Source organism: Hoplias malabaricus, chromosome 5 (genome assembly GCF_029633855.1).
Source record: "Hoplias malabaricus isolate fHopMal1 chromosome 5, fHopMal1.hap1, whole genome shotgun sequence".
Taxonomy (NCBI): domain Eukaryota; kingdom Metazoa; phylum Chordata; class Actinopteri; order Characiformes; family Erythrinidae; genus Hoplias; species Hoplias malabaricus.
This window is the reverse complement of record NC_089804.1, coordinates 20,783,922-20,803,785: the sequence shown is the minus strand read 5'-3', so window position 1 is coordinate 20,803,785 and position 19,864 is coordinate 20,783,922. Positions and strand designations below refer to the sequence as shown.

The window sequence follows — 19,864 nt, the reverse complement described above, 5'->3', positions numbered from 1 at the left end:
ATTGTATTGGAGTGTGCTTAGAATGTGAGACCATTTAGAGAATGGGTTGTTTTCTAAAACACTGCCTCTTTGCTCTTCTAATAACATACAAGCCTCTTTATGATGTGAGAGGCATGGAGTAAAACAAGATGGTCCTGTCACTGAATAACAGTGAGAGCAAACTGTTGCAGTTGGAAAAGAACAACCTCACATTTTGTCATATTTTATACCTGATCTGAGAATATCAGCCAACATCTACATTGCCCTTAAGGCTGGTCAGAGATGAAGTCACTGGTTTTGCTGTTGCTTCTCCTTATCTTCAAACATCCTCTAACTTCTGAGCCCTGTTTGTGTTTAACCAGGTGTTTATTATCAACCTGCTGCGAGACAGCAAGTACTACCACTTCCGCCCTGTGATGGACACCTACATCCAGAAACACTTCGCTGGAGCTCTGGCCTACAAGTACGTTCGCCTGGAGTTTGGGGGTGAAAGAGTCTTGTTTGGCTGTGTGCAATAGTTTGAAGGCCCTGGGTCAGATGACGTGTTATTTTCAGCTCCTTCTGAAATCTTAGAACAGCCGGCAGTATAGCCCTCTGGGGTCGACTAATGCACCTCCTCAAATGGAACAATTATGTATTTATAAACATCTTTTTGATAATACAGTGCAGAAACAACATTCACTTTCGGTTCCATCACATCGTGATATCGTATCTGACTCACATCCGTGGCTGTGAAGAGGATCTGCCTCTCATTCTGTGTGACCGGTCGAGTCATTTTGTCCGTCTACATTGAAACTGTAGGAAACTGACCAATGGAGACTCAGGAAATCACTAAGGACAGACCCAGCACTTTGGAAACCCTTCGTTTTTCATTCAGTTGACATCTGAACCATGTTTGAAATGATATGCAATACGTTTCCTGCTGCTGAAGCTGCTGTTGGAAAGTAGTGAGGATGATGAGAGGGATCCAGAGCCTGAGGGGTTTGATTCATATCTTCGCAAGTCCATTTTAGAGCATATTCAAGAAGATATGGAGAAACAAAGAGCAAGAGCATGCCCTCAGACCTCAGAGGGTTAGATGCTACAGTTGTACAGGGTTTTGTCCTGAGAGGCAGCAGACTCGAGCCATCGTAAGTAAGTAGAGAGAGAGAGAGAGAGAGAGAGAGAGAGAGAGAGAGAGAGAGATGGAAAGAGAGAGAGAGGGACCGATGGAAAGAGGGAGAGAGGGAAAGATGGAAAGATGGAGAGGGAGAGAGGGAAAGATGGAGAGATGGAGAGAGAGAGGGAAAGATGGAGAGAGAGAGGGGGAAAGATGGAAAGATGGAGAGAGAGAGGGGGAAAGATGGAAAGATGGAGAGAGAGATGGAAAGATGGAGAGAGAGAGAGGGAAAGATGGAAAGATGGAGAGAGAGAGAGGGAAAGATGGAAAGATGGAGAGAGAGAGAGAGGGAAAGATGGAGATGGAGAGAGGGAAAGATGGAGATGGAGAGAGGGAAAGATGGAGATGGAGAGAGGGAAAGATGGAGATGGAGAGAGAGAGAGAGAGGGAAAGATGGAGATGGAGAGAGAGAGAGAGAGAGAGAGAGAGAGAGAGAGAGAGAGAGAGAGAGAGAGAGACTCAGAGGGTTTAGATGCTACAGTGGTACAGGGTTTTGTCGTAAGTAGTTTCTACCCAACCATAAATATGACCAAGGGCTCACAAACATTTGAACACAGCTGTGTAAAAGATTCAGGGGCTGGAGGCTCTCGAAATGAGATCATTGAAATCATTTTGGATTAACTTTAGCTGCACACACTTGTTTCATCAGTGGAACAGAGGAAGTGACCACTGCTTCATCAGTATCCAGCTGTCTGCTCTGCTAACGTCTGCGAGATGTTTGTGCATTATGCCCTCAGGGAACTGATCCGCTGTCTGAAGTGGTACATGGACCGGTCCGCGGAGGTTGTCCGACAAGACCACATCCAGGAGGCCATGAGGGTACAATCTCCTTTAATCATTCAGCATAATGCCAGAACTTGAAGGAATTATTCATTCATGGACTGCTATGTTTAGAGTCTAGGGCTGAAACAAACCATTTTAATCGTGTGCCTCTAATTGCAGCTCTGGTAGAAATTTGTTGTACATCTTTTATCGGTCAGATGTGAGCCATTGTAATGCAAATAAAGGGCAACAACCACGTAGAACAAACAGTCTGTGCCCGTCCTGGTGCTCGGGAGACAGAAATGGCAGAGTAGATGAGCCGCATAAAATTTTCATGAGGCCTGGTCAAGCTGTGATTCAGCTTCTGAAGCGACCTGTATGAATATTTTATAAGATTCGCACTTTTAACAAAGTGTGTCAGCAGAGTCACCCGTGTCTTTAGAGGGGCTCTAGAGCCAACAACCACCAAGCAGCAGATATGCCTCCAGAAACACAGGACAGTGTAGCAGTGAGGCTTCAGTACACAGGCCCTAATGACCTTAAATATGGGGTTAACTATTATCAATTTTCTCCACATCTAAAGTGATTTACGTCAGTTTAACATCATACGCATGCCCATAGAGTCGGGCAGCTATCCCTACGCTCTGAGAGCCGTTAGGTGTTAAGTGCCATACTCAAGAATACATCAGCCATAGATGTTGAGGGAGGAGACCCCATAATTCAGACCATTTCCTTGTTGTTTAAGGAGATCACGTGAAGGAGAAAGGCTCTGTACTGTAAGGCACACACCTCTTAACCCATTGTAATATTAATGTATCATGGCACACTGTATATTCTGACTGTCTTTGGACACTAACCTTAAGACCTTCATATGTCAGGCTCTGGAGTACCTCTTCAAGTTCATCGTCCAGTCTCGGATCCTGTACTCTCGGGCCACTTGTGGCATGGAGGAGGACCAGTTTCGGACCAGTATCCAGGAGCTCTTCCAGTCCATCCGCTTCGTGCTGAGCTTGGACAGCCGCAGCTCAGAGACTCTCATCTTCACACAGGTCAGAACCCTCGGAACTGGTCTAAGGTCAGATAATGAACAACTGGAAGCCCTTGTCTAGTCTGCATTGTTGGTCTACTCCAGTTGTTGTTATATTAAACATAGAAGTACTAATACCAGTCTGGGTGGTTTGCAAGAATGATATCTTCTCATACTTTACTGGAAGTCATTGGAACCAGATTTTAAATGAAGTCATGTTCCTATATGTCCTGTTGTAGCTATTTTTTTGATATGCATCGGTCTTTCTGTAATTCCGCATACCAACAGGACACTCACTGCACTTGCTGCTTTTAGAAAAGAAAACATATTGATTGGGTTCTTGAAACTCCTCTAGAAAAGCAGTCTCTTCAGTCTTGAGTCCGACAAACGACGGCAGTGCAGATGAGGATATCTGATGTCCTCAGATAGCACGGGGTTTAACAAGCAGGGGTTGCTTCTCAGTGAATCTGCTCCTGACCCAGGATCAAGGCTGTTTCCTGCTGCTGACAGATTGATGCGCCTGCCTTGCTGCGCCCTTAAAAAGACATTTGTCTAAAGGGTTTAGACAGCGCCGTTTCAGGGGAAGGTCCTTTTAGTCGGATTCACTTAAACTGAGTCTGATCTGAACAACGGATCCTTCTTAAAATAGCATCCTGGTGGGGATGGTATCCTGTGATATAACATCAGAAGAATGGCTGGAGAGTGGGGAGGGTGGGGTTTAGCGGCTGGGAAAAATATGGGAATATTAACTGGATAATCAGTGTAGCTCACTGTTATTATCTCTATTCACCTCCGAACAGTGAACAATGTCAGGCCACTTCACTTATGTTACTTTCATCAAAACGTTACATAGTGCAGCTTCTGTAGTGCTGAGCATGAAGTCGCAACGACAGAGGCTCTATTCTCCCTATTACAGCTGAGTGGAGCATCATAGTGATCTTGAAGCTGTAATTTAAAGGTAAATTACTACCGAGTGTTGATTTAACTGCTGTTCAAGTGACCTGTGATTATTGCTTCTGACATATGCTCAATGCAGAGTCTATCATTTGGTGCAGTGGCCGTCATAAAACATCAGCAATATTTTGTTTTCTCACCAACAATGTTTTGCGTGTTCTTGATCTGGCCCTTCTTTTTGTACCTTTAACTGTGACCTCCTATTCCTCCCCCGGCTCCTTTCCTTCCTTTGTCACACACCCCAGGGCCCTCAGACAAATCTCGGACAAGCCTCCAGCAACCAGGACAGCTGTGTGCAGCCGTTGAGCTGTAATGCTCCTCGGCCGTCCCCTCTGTCAGTAAGTACTTGTGTCTCCATGTGCTGCCCCAGTAACGCGATGGACACTGCCCCTAAACCAAGGCACCACCGACATCCAGCATCTCCCGAACCATCCCTCAAACCTGTCAACAAAATCCGACGACAAACCCCAGCAATCGACTGGTTCCCCAATGCCTACAACTCTCTGTTTCACTCGAACCCCTTTTTGTTTCTGCTTTGATTGCCGTGTGTGTGATGTCAGAGTTCTCACACTCATCTCACGTCCTGGTTTTTCCTCTCACTCTCACAAGCTGTGTGGTTTCCCCCTTGATCACTAATACCAGGAATGGATGGGTCAAGAGGTTTTTCGGGCTAGTGGGCAAGCAGAGTCTGCAGAAGCAAGGAGGGCAGCTATAGCGATCTTCTGACATCATCAAATGATTAATAGTAAAGGCTTGCAGCTACAAGGCCATGGGGGCAGCTGTGTGAGGGAACTGGGCGTGTAACCGGAAGGTTGCCGGTTTCATTCCCAGAGTCGGCAGGTTCTGACTGAAGTGCCCTTGAGCAAGGCACCTAACGCCCCACTGCTCCCTGGGCGCGGTGGCTAGGGCATGTGTGCTCACTGCCCCATAGTGTAAATGTGTGTTTAACTGCTCGGATTGGGTTAAATGCAGAGAACATAATTACTCTGTGTGCAAGCAAACTGTCCAATAAAGTGATACTATTCTAAAAAGTGGCCTTGCAGGTGATTTTAACATTTTAGGGACGTCTGTGGGTTGCCCAGTGGTGTTGTGCAAGTAGCAGTTTGAAAAGAAGCAGTGGTTGGCCCTTCAAATGCCTTGCAGTATAATCATTAGCCTTTACATTCCCACCTTGGTAGACTCATCGTAAATGATGATAAATGTTTGTTCTAAGTTCTCTAATGGCCCACATTTGGTCTTGAACGGTGACTTTGACTCAGTGAATCTGGCTGCCTAAACTCAGCCACAAGCCCACCTCAAATGTGCCAGATGTCAAGTGTGTTATGGAACAAGCGTGGCCCACAAAACACATGCATTAACACAGGGCAAGCCCAGCTTATGACATTTGGCCAAGGTCCAGCCCACACCACAGTTGCCAGTGTCGTAAATAAGCTGTAAGTGCCAAAAACATGGCAGACTTGGCCCAAATGTGTCTGATATCTGGGATGTAATTTAGGTGGTTGTGGCTAAAGTGAAAATTAGCAAAAGTCTAAATTGGAGAGAGTTTTGGGCAAACAATACTCAGAGAGTCTGAAAGCTCAACCATATAGATGTACACAGTAGAACGATACCACACTGCCCCAGAACCGTGGCGCACAACAGTTACAGCAGCAAAGGACAACCAGAAGATGCTTTGGCTAAGGTTAAAAACATCCCAAGTTCTAAAACTGAGAATTGTTACAATGTGAAGCTTATAACAATACAGAAACCCTTTTTGGTACCACATATAGTGCATCTCCACTGTGTGGGATCGACTCGACTCGGCTTGGCTCGCTTTTAGCTCACAGCTTTCCCACTAGCACAGATCCCCTGAGAAATGGGGCCAGTGATATTGCAAAACACTGTCTCTAACAGGAAAACCACAACAACCCCTACGGAAAAGTTAGGTGATGTTTACTTGATGTGTATTCTTGTGTTGTTGTTGTTGTTTTTTGGATTGAACACAAGTCTCACAGATCAGTTTTCCTTGCTGCACATTCAGATTGGAGATTTTCGTCTGCCACCGACCCAAGGAGCATTTGAATCTTTTCAAAACCCCTTGGGGGAATGTTACAGGCTGCCATTTTAAAATAAATGTGATCTCTGCTGTAAGTTCAGAGATTTTACAAGTGGCGAGTTTGTGCTGGAGCTCAGCATTTTGTGGTGATTGACAAATCTCTCTAGCCTACTGGAACTGTAAGTGAGCAGAGACTCTCGGGTTCCAGGGACCAGGGCCAGTTTTGGCCAGTGGAAAAGCAAAAGAGCCGAGTCGAGTCGTGTAGGTACCATGGAGTGGAAAAGCCCTTATAGAACCCTTTTCTAAAAGGTGCTATATCGAACCATCTATAGCACATCCTCCATCAATCTGAAGAACCCCTTCACAATGCAAAGAACCTTTTAATCATGAAGGATCTTGAAGTGTTCAGGGCTCCATATACAGTAGAACAATTTTCTTTACTAAAGAACCCTTGTAGAATCATTATTTTTAAATGTGTACTCCTATAGCCACCTACAAAAGACAACAGGAATTAAGCCAACTCACGGGCATTCAGACACATTCAGGACATCCCTCTTCTTTGCCCAGTGTATGTTGTGTTAACTCTAATTCTAAAGCCAAAATAAAGCTGCCTGTTGCTCTGTGGATGATGCTTCTTCCAAACGTGATCGTCAGTTTCTCTCCATCTTGAGTTCTCCAGAATGGAAGGTGGCACTCAAGATTGTCACCAACAAAGCGTAGCACCCTCAACTTTCTCCTGAAATTTGTTGGTTCTCTCCAGGCAGCCCTGCTCAATTCCTTCCCGGCCATCTTCGACGAGCTCCTGCAGATGTTCACGGTGCAGGAGGTGGCCGAGTTCGTGAGGGGAACTTTGGGGAGCATGCCCAGCACCGTCCACATAGGCCAGTCGATGGATGTGGTCAAGCTGCAGTCCATAGCTCGGACGGTAGACAGCAGGTTGTTCTCTTTTCCAGGTATGGCTATGGCTTGGGCACAGGGACGGAGGTACTGGGTTCAAGATGGGCATGGGCTGTGGGTGGGGTTGGTATTTAGGCTACTGATGGGATCTGTGTGGGCTGCCTTTATCATACAAATGTGGGCAGGTGCGTCACAATTCAGGGGCTGCGTCCTTCAAAGGATGCGATCTACAGAGGTCTGTCCTTCGAAGGTTGTTGAGTTACCGCCACTAAACGGAGCTTGGGTTCAATCCTGAGGGTCCTGCGCCTTAAACTTGAGCCAGAAACATTTTTTACTAATTTTATTATTTCTCCCAATTTATTACAGCCGGAGATGAAAGTGTTTTATTACAGTGGATTTCACTGAAACTATTTCATAAATAAATAAATCACGAATTGAGACAAATACAGCCTTTTTGATTGATTGTATTCCTACTGTGTTAACTGTTATAACACCTTTGTGGCTCTATATTTTTGTTTTTGGTTATTTTTCATAGTAATAGTGATTCGTAAGCATTTTGATTGAATTTTTTCACAAAAACCCAATGATGACAGTAGACAGTAGTGCATTTTCCTTTTTAATATTTGTATAATTAGGGTGTGTGTTGCCCTGTGAAGGACTGGCGCCCCCTCCAGGGTGTATTCCTGCCTTGCCCCCAATGATTCCAGATAGGCTCTGGACCCACTGTGATCCTGAATTGGATAAGGGTTACAGATAATGGATGGATGGATATTTGTATGATTAATGTTCGCTCCTCTGCTGACGTACCTGTGGAACGCAATGAACCATGGGATATATCGGCTGGTGAAGGATACTCCTGTTGCATTTGCCAGAAGAACTAAACCCTACTCGCTAGTGTCTCATTGTTTTTCTCCTAAAGAATCTCAGGAGAACCACCATTATGTCTCCTGAGCCATTACAGAGCAATCTATGAGCAATAAAATGTTCCTCTGATTGGAGACAACATTTAACTCCCTGGACCCTGCCTGGCTGTGTTTGGCTGGAATTGTGCAGCTCCAAATTCTTAGGATGTAATCTGTAAATTCAGTACTCAAGAGTTTGTTCAGATTAATTCCCATCGAATGACTTTGTGCTTGTGTCGCTGTGACATTTCAGAGTCGAGGAGAATTCTTCTGCCTGTGGTTCTTCATCACATTCATCTTCATCTACGGCAGCAGAAAGAGCTGCTCATCTGCTCAGGCATCCTCAGCAGCATCTTCTCCATCATCAAGAGCAGCTCACTGGTAAAACACCATCCATATACGACAGACATGTGGAGGTCACGTCATTCTCTGACTCTTACGTGATGTCCATCAGGTTTAACTGGGCTCTGGGGTCTGAGGGATGTTCTGGTCACTGCAGATCTTCTTAAACTCTCTTGTATCTTGCACCTGATCTCCATCTGTTTCTCTCCCTCTGCTCAGAACAGTCTCACATCAGCCCCAGAGGGTTAAACATGATCAGGGACATGATCTTGATGGTTTCTCTTTAATAAACACTCCCTCGTTATTTACTTTGCGGTTGTGGTTGTTGAGGAACATGCTTTGAGTGTCTGCTGTGGCTCCGTAGGAAACCTCGGTGCAGGAGGAGGTGGAGATGGTGGTGGAGAGCCTGCTGGACGTCCTGCTGCAGACGCTGCTGACCATCATGAGCAAGTCGCAGTCTCAGGAGGCGGTAAGAGGCCAGCGCTGCCCACAGTGCACGGCCGAGATCACTGTTAGTAACTAACAAATCTGTTTCTTCTTCTCCTCCTCCTCCTCCCCTCCTTCCTCCTCACATCGGCACGTTCATCTGTTCATAACGTGTCTCTTTCTCATCTCAATTTGTTTCATTTCCCACTCTCGCTCATCACTCTATGTTCTCTCTATCACCCCTCTCTGTCTCTCTGTTTGTGTTTGTATTATATATTTCTCACACACTTTCACTCAGCGTGAGCATGCTTTCTGTTTGCACATAGAAAGTGCTGGTTTTGTTTGAACAAACGATAAATTGAAACGAAAGGTGCCAGTAGAAATAAAAGGAAATGAAAACGAACTAATATTTTCGTCTGTGTGTATTTTAACTGCATGAATTACTTTACAAAGACATTATAAATGTATTTCTCATGTTAATCAAGCTCCTTATCCACCTTCTCACCACATTCTCACCATCCCTCCCATGATCTCATGACCTCTCTCCCTCCCTTTACCTTTTCTACATGTGGTTTTGGCCGTCGGAGCTGACTGATTGGCTCACAGCGGTCTGCGTGTTTTCTCATTGGCAGGGGGAGTATGTGTCCTGCCTCCTGTCCCTCCTCCGGCAGATGACCGACATCCACTTCCAGCACCTGCTGGACAACTTCCAGAGCAAAGAGGAGTTAAAGGTACACAGCCAATCATAGATGGGGTCATTTGCATACACCCAGCCCCCTGTGGACACCTCCTCAGTTCTTTCCACCAGCAGTGACGGGTATTAACTTAGAGCTTGCCTCTCTTCGCTGCAGTAACAGCCTCTGATCTTCAAAGAAGGCTTTACTGTAGCTGATGGAACATTGCTGTGAGGATTTGATGGTACTGAGAGCATTAATTAGGTCAGCTGCTGGTGTTGGAGGATTAGTTCTGGATCACAAATGCTGCTCCAGCTCTTCCCAAAGGTGTTCATCCCTCTGGTTTTCATCACAGAGAGTGCTCCACACCCCTGTACTGAGGAGTTCTATACACTTCTAGCTGACACTTGGCATTGAGCATAAGTTCCATGGTGTGATTTGAAGATTTTACAAGCTAATGGACTTCTCCCTTTCTCTACACTTCTGCTCTCTCTCTCTCTTTCTTTCTGTCTCTCTTCTTTCAGGAGTTCCTGCTGAAGATTTTCTGTGTATTTCGCAACCTGATGAAGCTCAGCATCTTCCCCAGAGACTGGAACGTGATGAGGCTCCTGACCAGCAAGTACGACACCAGCCCTGCCTCTCCCTTCCTGTCTATCTCCCTCCCTCCTCCCCTCCCTCCCCTATTTTCCATCCCGTCTTCTCCACGTTCCTTCTTTTTCTCATCTTTCGCCAGCTAATGGCATGCGATGCGTTCTGGGCTTGCCTGCCCCACTGGGAGTTTGCATCATGGCATTAAACAGGATTTGGTAGAAGCCTGATGAAAAGAAAACACTATTTCTTTCTTGGCCAGAGCCTTCCTTTGGTGTAGCCGTTCCAGAAGTGAAAGTGTTTTGATTTGTTTGTGGAGAACAGTGCCCAGAATATCTCTAACACGACATGTGCTCTGTGTTCACTACAGAGGAGCTTCTCTGGGCGGTGTCTGAAGGCTTTACAGCGTAAAGATCTTTATTACCAGGCAGAGAGGGCATGCAAAGGCGTGTTTATTCTGTTTGATTGTTTATTGGCAGAAATAAATCAGACCTATACATTTGTAGTTTACTAGGCATCACGTCTGTATATGAAATTCTTGTGTTACTTTTCCTTAAGATATTTTCCTTTGTGAACAAATGAGTGGAGTTTTCAAAAACCTGTGGTAAACAGCAGTGTTTATAGCAGGAATTTATTGGACAGACATTTTTCTCGCCATAACACTGGAGGTGTAAAAACCAAGAAAACATGAATTGAATAGAAAGAGAACAGAGTGAAAACAGCTAAAAACCAGAGCTTCTGCTCCTCGCTCCTCACTGCTGTGCGCTCGGGGTCGGGGTGAACAGCGAGCGGCTCATTATCATTTAAAGGAACAGGGCGTTCTAAACAGGGCTGTTTACACAGGGGGAGAAAACTGCTGTGGGGCTCGAACCAAAGTTTCATTAAGAAACAGAACTGTGTTCCACTGTGGAGAAGAGGTAGAGTGTGTCGTTTAACGTCTGATCACTGTCTTAACCCGTTTTCTCTGATGTGTTTCTTACAGCATCATTGTGACCACAGTCCAGTATCTGTCTCCTGCTTTGCACAAGAACTTCACTGATGCAGAGTTTGACTTTAAGGTGTGTGACGTTGATATTTGTGTTAGCTGAAGGTCATGCGACAGCCCAGGGATTAGTAGTATCCCTCCACACACACACACACACACACACACACACACACACACACACACACACACACACACAGTAATGATCTCAGTCTCTGTATGGAGTCCTGATGGTCAGTGCATGCTGCCCTTTCTAATGCATGGCATAATGAAACTCTCCACTCTGGATACGACAGATGGTTCCACTAGTCAGGAAGAGCAGCACTCAGGAAAGGGTAAATGAGCTGAATAATTTAACAAGGTTGTCTAACAGAGAGAGAAAAAAAAAATACTTCTCTGCAGACTTATATAACACTAAGTTTTTATTAAGCAATAAATGATTCTAACTTCTTATTATTAAATAATCTGACATCTCTGAGATACTGTCACATTTATTCTGATGCATAAAGAACAAAATCTGTTTTATTTTTCAGCAAGCGAACACATGAAAAAGAAAACACTCCAGGGTTCAGAGTCCTCATACGGTTGCTCTGAAGAATAGATCAATAATAAGCCCTTAGCAGTGTGAACTGTGTTGTGAATGTGTGCCCACACTCATTCTCATACAGTTCCTGGGCATCCAACAATAAGAGCAGCATGGAGCTTCTGTTCTACACCGATAGAAAACATGGCAGTGTACACAGAAGGCTATGACAGATACTACTAGGACTGTCACAATAATTACATTATTGATTTATCGTACAATATATGGACATTTCTTCAATAATTAGTTGCTGACCTCAGTGTTGTCCACTGTTTACTGCCGTGTGAATAAAGCTCATCTGTATTTTAGCTGCTGTGTTCTGTTCTATGGTTGTCTCTGGTAAGTGTTTCGAGCAGAAAAATGGCTGTTGTGACAAGCATAGATCCCACATCTAAAACCCTTCAGGTTTTGTGTTGTTTTAAAAGCAGATTGAGTTAATGATATGGAGCCCTCTCTGTGTTAGGTGTGGAACTCATACTTCAGTCTGGCAGTGCTCTACATAAACCAGCCCAGTCTACAGCTGGAGACCTTAACCCCGGCCAAGAGAAAGAAGATTCTCGATAAGTAAGACTCACTTTCTCATTATCTTTCATTCATTTATTCATTCATTCATTCATTCATGCACTCTCTGTGATCCTAAAATATTCATAAGGATATCAACTCTTAGTTAAACTGGCAACCAATCACTGAAGAAACGGACGATTCATAAACAATTCATTACATTTAATTTGTGTTCTATAGAAGCACTGTGTAATATTTGATCTGTGTCATTGCAAAACTGCACGAATATCCTGTGCCCTGGGGCACACACTCTCACAGTGACTGGGTGAGTGAGTGAAATTGTCCACTACTGTGAGTGTGTGAGTGACTGGGTGAGTGTGTGAAATTGCCCACTAGTGTGAGTGTGTGAGTGACTGGGTGAGTGAGTGAAACTGTTCAAAATGGTGAGTGTGTGAGTGACTGGGTGAGTATGTGAAATTGTCCACTACTGTGAGTGTGTGAGTGACTGGGTGAGTGTGTGAAATTGCCCACTATGGTGAGTGTGTGAGTGACTGGGTGAGTGTGTGAGTGACTGGGTGAGTGTGTGAAATTGCCCACTAGTGTGAGTGTGTGAAATTGTCCACTACTGTGAGTGTGTGAGTGACTGGGTGAGTGTGTGAAATTGCCCACTATGGTGAGTGTGTGAGTGACTGGGTGAGTGTGTGAAATTGCCCACTAGTGTGAGTGTGTGAAATTGCCCACTAGTGCGAGTGTGTGAGTGACTGGGTGAGTGTGTGAAATTGCCCACTAGTGTGAGTGACTGGGTGAGTGTGTGAAATTGTCCACTACTGAGAGTGTGTAAGTGACTGGGTGAGTGTGTGAGTGACTGGGAGAGTGTGTGAAATTGCCCACTAGTGTGAGTGTGTAAGTGAATGGGTGAGTGTGTGAATGACTGGGTGAGTGTGTGAAATTGCCCACTAGTGTGAGTGTGTAAGTGACTGGGTGAGTGTGTGAATGACTAGGTGAGTGTGTGAAATTGCCTACTAGTGTGAGTGTGTAAGTGACAGGGTGAGTGTGTGAAATTGCCCACTAGTGTGAGTGTGTAAGTGACTGGGTGAGTGTGTGAGTGACTGGGTGAGTGTGTGAAATTGCCCACTAGTGTGAGTGTGTAAGTGACTGGGTGAGTGTGTGAAATTGTCCACTACTGAGAGTGTGTAAGTGACTGGGTGAGTGTGTGAAATTGCCCACTAGTGTGAGTATGTGAGTGACTGGGTGAGTGTGTGAAATTGCCCACTAGTGTGAGTGTGTGAGTGACTGGGTGAGTGTGTGAGTGACTGGGTGAGTGTGTGAGTAACTGGGTGAGTGTGTGAGTGAAACTGTTCAAAATGGTGAGTGTGTGAGTGACTGGGTGAGTGAGTGAAATTGTCCACTAGTGTGAATGTGTGAGTGACTGGGTGAGTGTGTGAAATTGTCCACTAGTGTGAATGTGTGAGTGACTGGGTGAGTGTGTGAAATTGTCCACTAGTGTGAATGTGTGAGTGACTGGGTGAGTGTGTGAAATTGTCCACTAGTGTGAATGTGTGAGTGACTGGGTGAGTGTGTGAAATTGTCCACTAGTGTGAATGTGTGAGTGACTGGGTGAGTATGTGAAATTGTCCACTTCTGTGAGTGTGTGAGTGATTGAGTGAGTGTGTGAAATTGCCCACTAGTGTGAGTGTGTGAGTGACTGGGTGAGTGTGTGAAATTGCCTACTAGTGTGAGTGTGTAAGTGACTGGGTGAGTGTGTGAGTGACTGGGTGAGTGTGTGAAATTGTCCACTACTGAGAGTGTGTAAGTGACTGGGTGAGTGTGTGAGTGACTGGGTGAGTGTGTGAAATTGCCCACTAGTGTGAGTGTGTGAATGACTGGGTGAGTGTGTGAAATTGCCCACTAGTGTGAGTGTGTGAATGACTGGGTGAGTGTGTGAAATTGTCCACTACTGAGAGTGTGTGTGAGTGACTGGGTGAGTGTGTGTTCCTCTCTTGATCCCAGTGATCAGTCTGTTACAGATGGATAAATGAATGAATGATTAAAAACTGCTTCATAATTCGCTTGAATCATTAGAGCCACACTTAGAAAGACTATTATGTGACGTACAACAAATTGGTTTTGGTTGAATCTCTTTGGAACAGATCCTGTAAATGGGGTTAAATTAGTTATTTAATTCATGCATTAATTTTCTGCAACTGTTTACCCCTGATCAGTGTCGGAGTGGGTTCAGAGGTCACCTGGAATCACAGGGAAAAGCCAACCAGAACAGGACCTAAATTATCAGCTTGTGCATTGCTCAATACTCTTCAGACACAGAGTCTTTTACATCAGAGAGATCTGATCACTGTTTCTTTAGAAAGCGTCTTCTCCTCGCCTCCAAACTTCTGCACCATGACTCAAGTGGCCCCTTGGCCCTCAGTGAAATGTCACAACATATTTGCTGCATTCCTGCACAACCCAAGAAGCCTCGTGTTATATAAATAGCAGTCCAAATCTAACTGTGTTTCTGGTCTGAGGGCAGGGGGAGCCGCCTGTGATCGCTGATGGCGGTGTGTGAGTACATCTGCTGCAGCGTAATTCGCAAATAAAAATACAAAAGCATGTACAATGACATCTTTGCGTCCTAATGACAAACCTTCAAGGTTAACCAACACTGACACGTGCACAGATGTCTACACTCATCACGAACTGAAAGAAATCCATTGGATGTCAGTGGGCGTGTGGATCTATACGATAGGACTCATCCTTCTCAGCTAGAGCCTGTTAATCTCGGACGCAGCATGTGGGACCAGAGTCTCTCTCCTAGCAGCAGCTCAGAAACAGAGCAAGGCTTTAAAAAGCTCACATTTATATTAATGCCAGCTTGGAACTTGCCTGTAGGTCCCATGATTAAATGTGTGCATTCCTGAGCACATGGCGGCATACGGCATACGTGGTAAAATGCATTTAGGAGGCAAAGACTTGCACATGCGTTTTAAAATGACATTACATATATATACACATGGACTCTCGGGGCCAGATACACGGGAGTACATATGAGTGCTGTCTAAAGCACTGCATTATGCATCCGGAATTTTCAAATTTAACCTACCACACACATTCATGAGGCCCAGGCTCTAAAATACACTCTGAAATCATGGAGCCGTGCACATGCAGCAGTGAGGAGAAAGTGCTGTTATTACACAACAAGGTACAAAAAGACGAGAACACCGCACAAAACCGGAAAAAGTGAATTCAAAATACATGTGTTGACGCAGGAAACGTTTCTTAATGTTCTGCTTTAAAAGTGACATCAGGAAAACAACCCCTTGCTCAGTGCATGTGCACATTCCTTTGGGAATCTGGAGCCCACCAACCCACACACTGTGAAACAAGCCCACGTCAGTTTTCAGTTCTGATTTAAAGGCCGAGGTATTTGAATCGCCCCGCCCCTTCATCTGATTCTGTCCAATCACAGCGCTGCAAAAGCAACAATAGAAACAATTCACTCTTAGTTCGTGTGTCAGTTTTGAGCTTGGGCCGAGAGGGTCCAACTTGGGCCAAAGCTGCTGCAGAAGACCCAAGCCCTCGCTGCATTGATCGGTTCCGGAGGTCAGACAGCTGGATGTTTCCTACCTTCCTCTGTGTGCTTTTTGGTTAATAGACAGGTGATCGTCTACGGCCTGAGTGTGAGTCTGTGAGGGTTAAATGCTAACAGAATTAAATGTGTTGAAATGTAAGTGCTGCTAACTGTGTTTATGTGTTCTATGGCTTTGCTTGTGAGCGTGAGGCGTGTGTTTAATTAGTGGTTCCTGAAGTCACTCTAATGAGGGTGTTCCTTGCAGGAGTCCCTTTAGTCAACATGTTTGCCTTAATGGAGCCAAACACACACAAATTAACCCTAACGCGCGAAAGCCTGGATCAGCCGTACACGCAAAAAACAAGAGCAACCTCTGCCCAGCAGCGTGTCCTTTCTCTTCTTCTTCTCCGCTTGTTTACTCTCGGCTTCTTGGCATCTACAGCCAGTTTTCTTTGAATGCTTGGTGAAATCATTTTAATTCCTAAGGGAAAGTAGTGAAATGTTCACTGTAAACAAACTGTTGTGGTTGGGAATGAATAATCCACACAGCTGGAGATAACACCACTGTTTCTCATTAGGGTGTAGCACTTGGCAAAGCTTGCACAAGCCGCTGTGAAAGGAGGCGTTGTGTGTGAAGTATGGACAGGTAAAACTGACAGTTAATGTCAAGGACAAAAAAAAAGACAAGGGAGATGATCCAAATGGTCACCAACTCATTACTGACCTGCCCTGTCTTTCATCTCTGTTCATGTTTGGCAGGTACGGCGATATGAGGGTGATGATGGCCTATGAGCTCTTCAGCATGTGGCAAAACCTCGGTGAGCTTCTCCTTCTCTTTCTCATTCTGATCTCTTTGCTTTTGCCCTGTTTACATCAGCCAGTTTACATCAAGTTCAGACCTCTTTGGAAAAGCAATACTGCCCTCTACAGGCAGGACACACGATTAGAAATGAAAGAAATCCCAATAGCTCTGCTCCAGATTAGCACCAGACTGACCATGAATATTATGTTTTTTTTTCTAATTCAGTTTCTAGCCTTTAGTCTCTTTAATAACCTACATAGAGTAAACACATCAGTAAGAAAGCATTTCTGATGTGATCAGCAGCTCTGTCCATCCCTGTAGCTGACCATGTAAAGATAGTAGTTTATGAACAAATCAGAAACAAGGGGATGAGTGTTTTATACTGAAAACACATCATTTCAGCAGAATAGCTGCCCTGTGTTTGGGGTAATGACTGTAATATTACAAACCTCGCTACAGCTGCTGTTACCGATTTATTACTTACTAACAACAAGGAAGTGTACCTTTAATTTATGGGGAAAATCAGCTTTCTCAATGATGTTACCACATTATTACTGTAATAAAGCAGGGTGTGTAGGAGTGGCCAAAGAGCGAGGGAGGTAAGAGCAGGAGATTTTAATAATAATAATAATAATAATAATAACTTAAAGGAAACTAGACAGAGGGACACAAGGGCTAACACTAAACAAGGACTATACAGAACTAAGGGGCTAAATGCTGAACACAGCTAATCACTAAACAAAGCAAAAACACTAAACACAACTAAACAAGGACTATACAGAACTAAGGGGCTAAATGCTAAACACAGCTAATCACTAAACAAAACAAAACAATAAACAAGGAATCTATACATAAAACACAAGAGTTAAACAAGAAGGCTAAACATGGAACAAGGCTAAAGACCATGAACAATCACCAAACATACGTACATTTACCCACAAACAAGAAACACTGAAAAGGACTATATAAAAACAACACCAACAAGAAACACCTGGGTACTAATAAAGACACATAAAACTAGAAACACCAGGGAAGGGTATTACATGACCAGGGAACAAGCAGGAAGCAGACACAAGACGGGGGGAACAGTCACATGACACGGGGAGCACAGAACAGAAACAATACAAAACAGAACACAAACCTGCACGTTACATTTACCATGTCATTTCTGATCTGAAGCAATAATTGCTACTGGAATAACAATAAAATGTAAAATATATGTAAATCTGTTCCATTCTAGTAAACAACACTCACAAAATGACTCTCTGTATCTAGTTGTTTTACGTCTACATCCACAGGTTTAATTTCAGTAACATGTACTAAACTCAGAATGTCATTTTTATTTGAGTAAAGCTTTGTATAATTAAAGTGTAAACCGGGCTTATTCTGTTTCACCAGGTGAAAATAAGATCCACTTTATCCCGGGCATGATCGGACCCTTCCTGGGGGTGACTCTGGTGCCCCAGGGCGAGGTCAGGAACATAATGATCCCCATCTTTCACGACATGATGGACTGGGAGCAGCGCAAGAACGGCAACTTCAAGCAGGTCAGAACTAACATTTAAAATCCTCTACCTTTCTCAGGTGTGGCCTAGAACCTGGGACTGTGGTCGTTTCTGCTCCGTGAGACTGTGTTCTTATTGTGTTTCAGGTGGAGGCGGAGCTTATTGATAAACTGGACAGTTTGGTCTCTGAGGGGAAAGGAGATGAGAACTACAGGGAGCTCTTTGGTTTGCTGTGAGTTCACACACACACACACACACACACACACACTTTTAGACAATGCCAAGTCACTAGCCACTAGCTCCCCCTACAGTTGCAGAATGCAATTTAATTGCAATTTAAACTCTACAGAAATCAAGGGGAAGGGTGGGGGCTGGTTTCCTACCCTCCTCCAAAATTTACATAGCACACTTTCTGCCGTGCTGAGCCCAGAGGAGCAACAACAGAGGCTCTATTCTCCCTATTACAGCTCAGTGGAGTATCGCAGTAGAAGCTGTAATTTTAAAGTAAAAATATTGCATAGTTTTCCTTAAAAAGGAGACACCAAACACACCCCAATCTGCTTCTCCATGAAACTCTAACATTAACAAATCCTGGCTTTAACACTAACCCCACTGTCTTTGCTTTGTGCTGCGGGAAAACAGTACTCAGCTCTTTGGGCCCTATCCCAGGTAAGATGAAACTAACCACTTCATTCTCTGCCAGACTTATGTCATCCCTCTGTGTGTCCTCTGAGCTTCTCTCTATCAGAGCGACTGTGGAGCGCTGCGAGAAAGTTGACTGTGTGTTTGTTTGCTGTTTTGCCGTAGTCTTTTGGAGAAGATTGAGCAGGAGACGTGGAGGGAGACCGGCATCTCTTTTGTCACCTCTGTCACTCGTCTCATGGAGAGGCTTCTCGACTACAGGTGGGAGCATCAGCGCAAACACTGCATTTGCGTGGTGTCTGTGTTCTTCTTGTAGTTGACAGACGTATTTCTGAGTCACAAATACAATCACTTGTGCACGGGGAGGCTGTGTCTACGCTAACTTTTTAACTTTAGCTATGAGTTACTCTACAGTCTGCAACATTTCAAACTTCACACATGAAACCCCCAGTAATTGTGTTTATTTTATTAGATTCTCATCATCTGACAGTGTCGAGGCTCTTTAATCTTTAAGTGCTTTGTGTGGACAGGGACTGTATGAAGGGAGATGAGACGGAGAACAAGAAGATTGGGTGCACGGTCAACTTGCTGGTGAGTTTAAAAGCTCAGGGACAGCACTTTTGGGACTCCTGAGACTAATGGCCCTTTTGCACCGATGTGGAGCCAGTCCTGTTCTAGATCACACATCTAATTTTGAACGGTTCTGTGCATAAAGAATAACGGGTCCTTCAGCATGAACGGTGGTGATGTCTGTGGGTGTATCGAGTTAGAGAAGCTGCAGAAAGAGCTCAGGGACTAAGTAGTTTGGGCACATTTGCCAGTGACCTGTTTTCCAGGAAAATGCTACATTTGTGTGTTTTCTGGGACTATGACCTGACCACGCTGTAAACAGTGGATAAACCATGACTCTGTCCCAACTCTGTGTGTCTGTGTACATCATGGTTTTGGGTCAGAATTTTGTATTAAACTTTTCTGTTCTCCTTTTTGTTACAGAACTTTTATAAATCTGAGATCAATAAGGAGGAGATGTATATCCGCTACATTCACAAGCTGTGTGACATGCACCTTCAGGCAGAGAACTACACAGGTGAGAATGACATAATTTACAACAATTTTGAAAATGTATCTTGTGTTTATATATTTTCATGGGGGTGCTTTTTTACTGGGGCGGCACGGTGGCACAGCGGGTGTCGCAGTCACACAGCTCCAGGGTCCTGGAGGTTGTGGATTCGATTCCCACTCCAGGTGACTGTCTGTGAAGAGTGTGGTGTGTTCTCCCTGTGTCTGCATGGGTTTTCTCTGGGAGACTGTCTGTGAGGAGTGTGGTGTGTTCTCCCTGTGTCTGTGTGGGTTTCCTCCGGGTGACTGTCTGTGAGGAGTGTGGTGTGTTCTCCCTGTGTCTGCGTGGGTTTCCTCCGGGTGACTGTCTGTGAGGAGTGTGGTGTGTTCTCTCTGTGTCTGCATGGGTTTCTTCTGGGTGACTGTCTGTGAGGAGTGTGGTGTGTTCTTCCTGTATCTGCGTGGGTTTCCTCTGGG

General features: G+C 44.7%; 1 protein-coding gene across 5 annotated transcripts in view; it reads left to right on the top strand.

Moving 5' to 3' along the window:
* dock3 (dedicator of cytokinesis 3) overlaps nt 1-19,864 on the top strand; it is a 196,010-nt gene that overhangs the window by 156,790 nt on the left and 19,356 nt on the right. For 3 of the 5 annotated variants that reach the window (XM_066670400.1, XM_066670397.1, XM_066670396.1), the window contains exons 21-37: nt 342-442; nt 1,876-1,957; nt 2,779-2,949; nt 6,677-6,869; nt 7,969-8,096; nt 8,422-8,568; nt 9,116-9,214; nt 9,682-9,776; nt 10,728-10,803; nt 11,774-11,874; nt 16,139-16,197; nt 17,580-17,728; nt 17,833-17,918; nt 18,329-18,355; nt 18,494-18,589; nt 18,859-18,919; nt 19,322-19,415. In XM_066670400.1, the coding sequence (XP_066526497.1) occupies nt 342-442; nt 1,876-1,957; nt 2,779-2,949; nt 6,677-6,869; nt 7,969-8,096; nt 8,422-8,568; nt 9,116-9,214; nt 9,682-9,776; nt 10,728-10,803; nt 11,774-11,874; nt 16,139-16,197; nt 17,580-17,728; nt 17,833-17,918; nt 18,329-18,355; nt 18,494-18,589; nt 18,859-18,919; nt 19,322-19,415 (1,765 nt within the window). Of the gene's footprint in view, nt 1-341; nt 443-1,875; nt 1,958-2,778; nt 2,950-4,126; nt 4,220-6,676; nt 6,870-7,968; nt 8,097-8,421; nt 8,569-9,115; nt 9,215-9,681; nt 9,777-10,727; nt 10,804-11,773; nt 11,875-16,138; nt 16,198-17,579; nt 17,729-17,832; nt 17,919-18,328; nt 18,356-18,493; nt 18,590-18,858; nt 18,920-19,321; nt 19,416-19,864 lie in introns of all 5 variants that reach the window. The other 2 variants (XM_066670395.1, XM_066670399.1) reach the window with 2 other exon arrangements.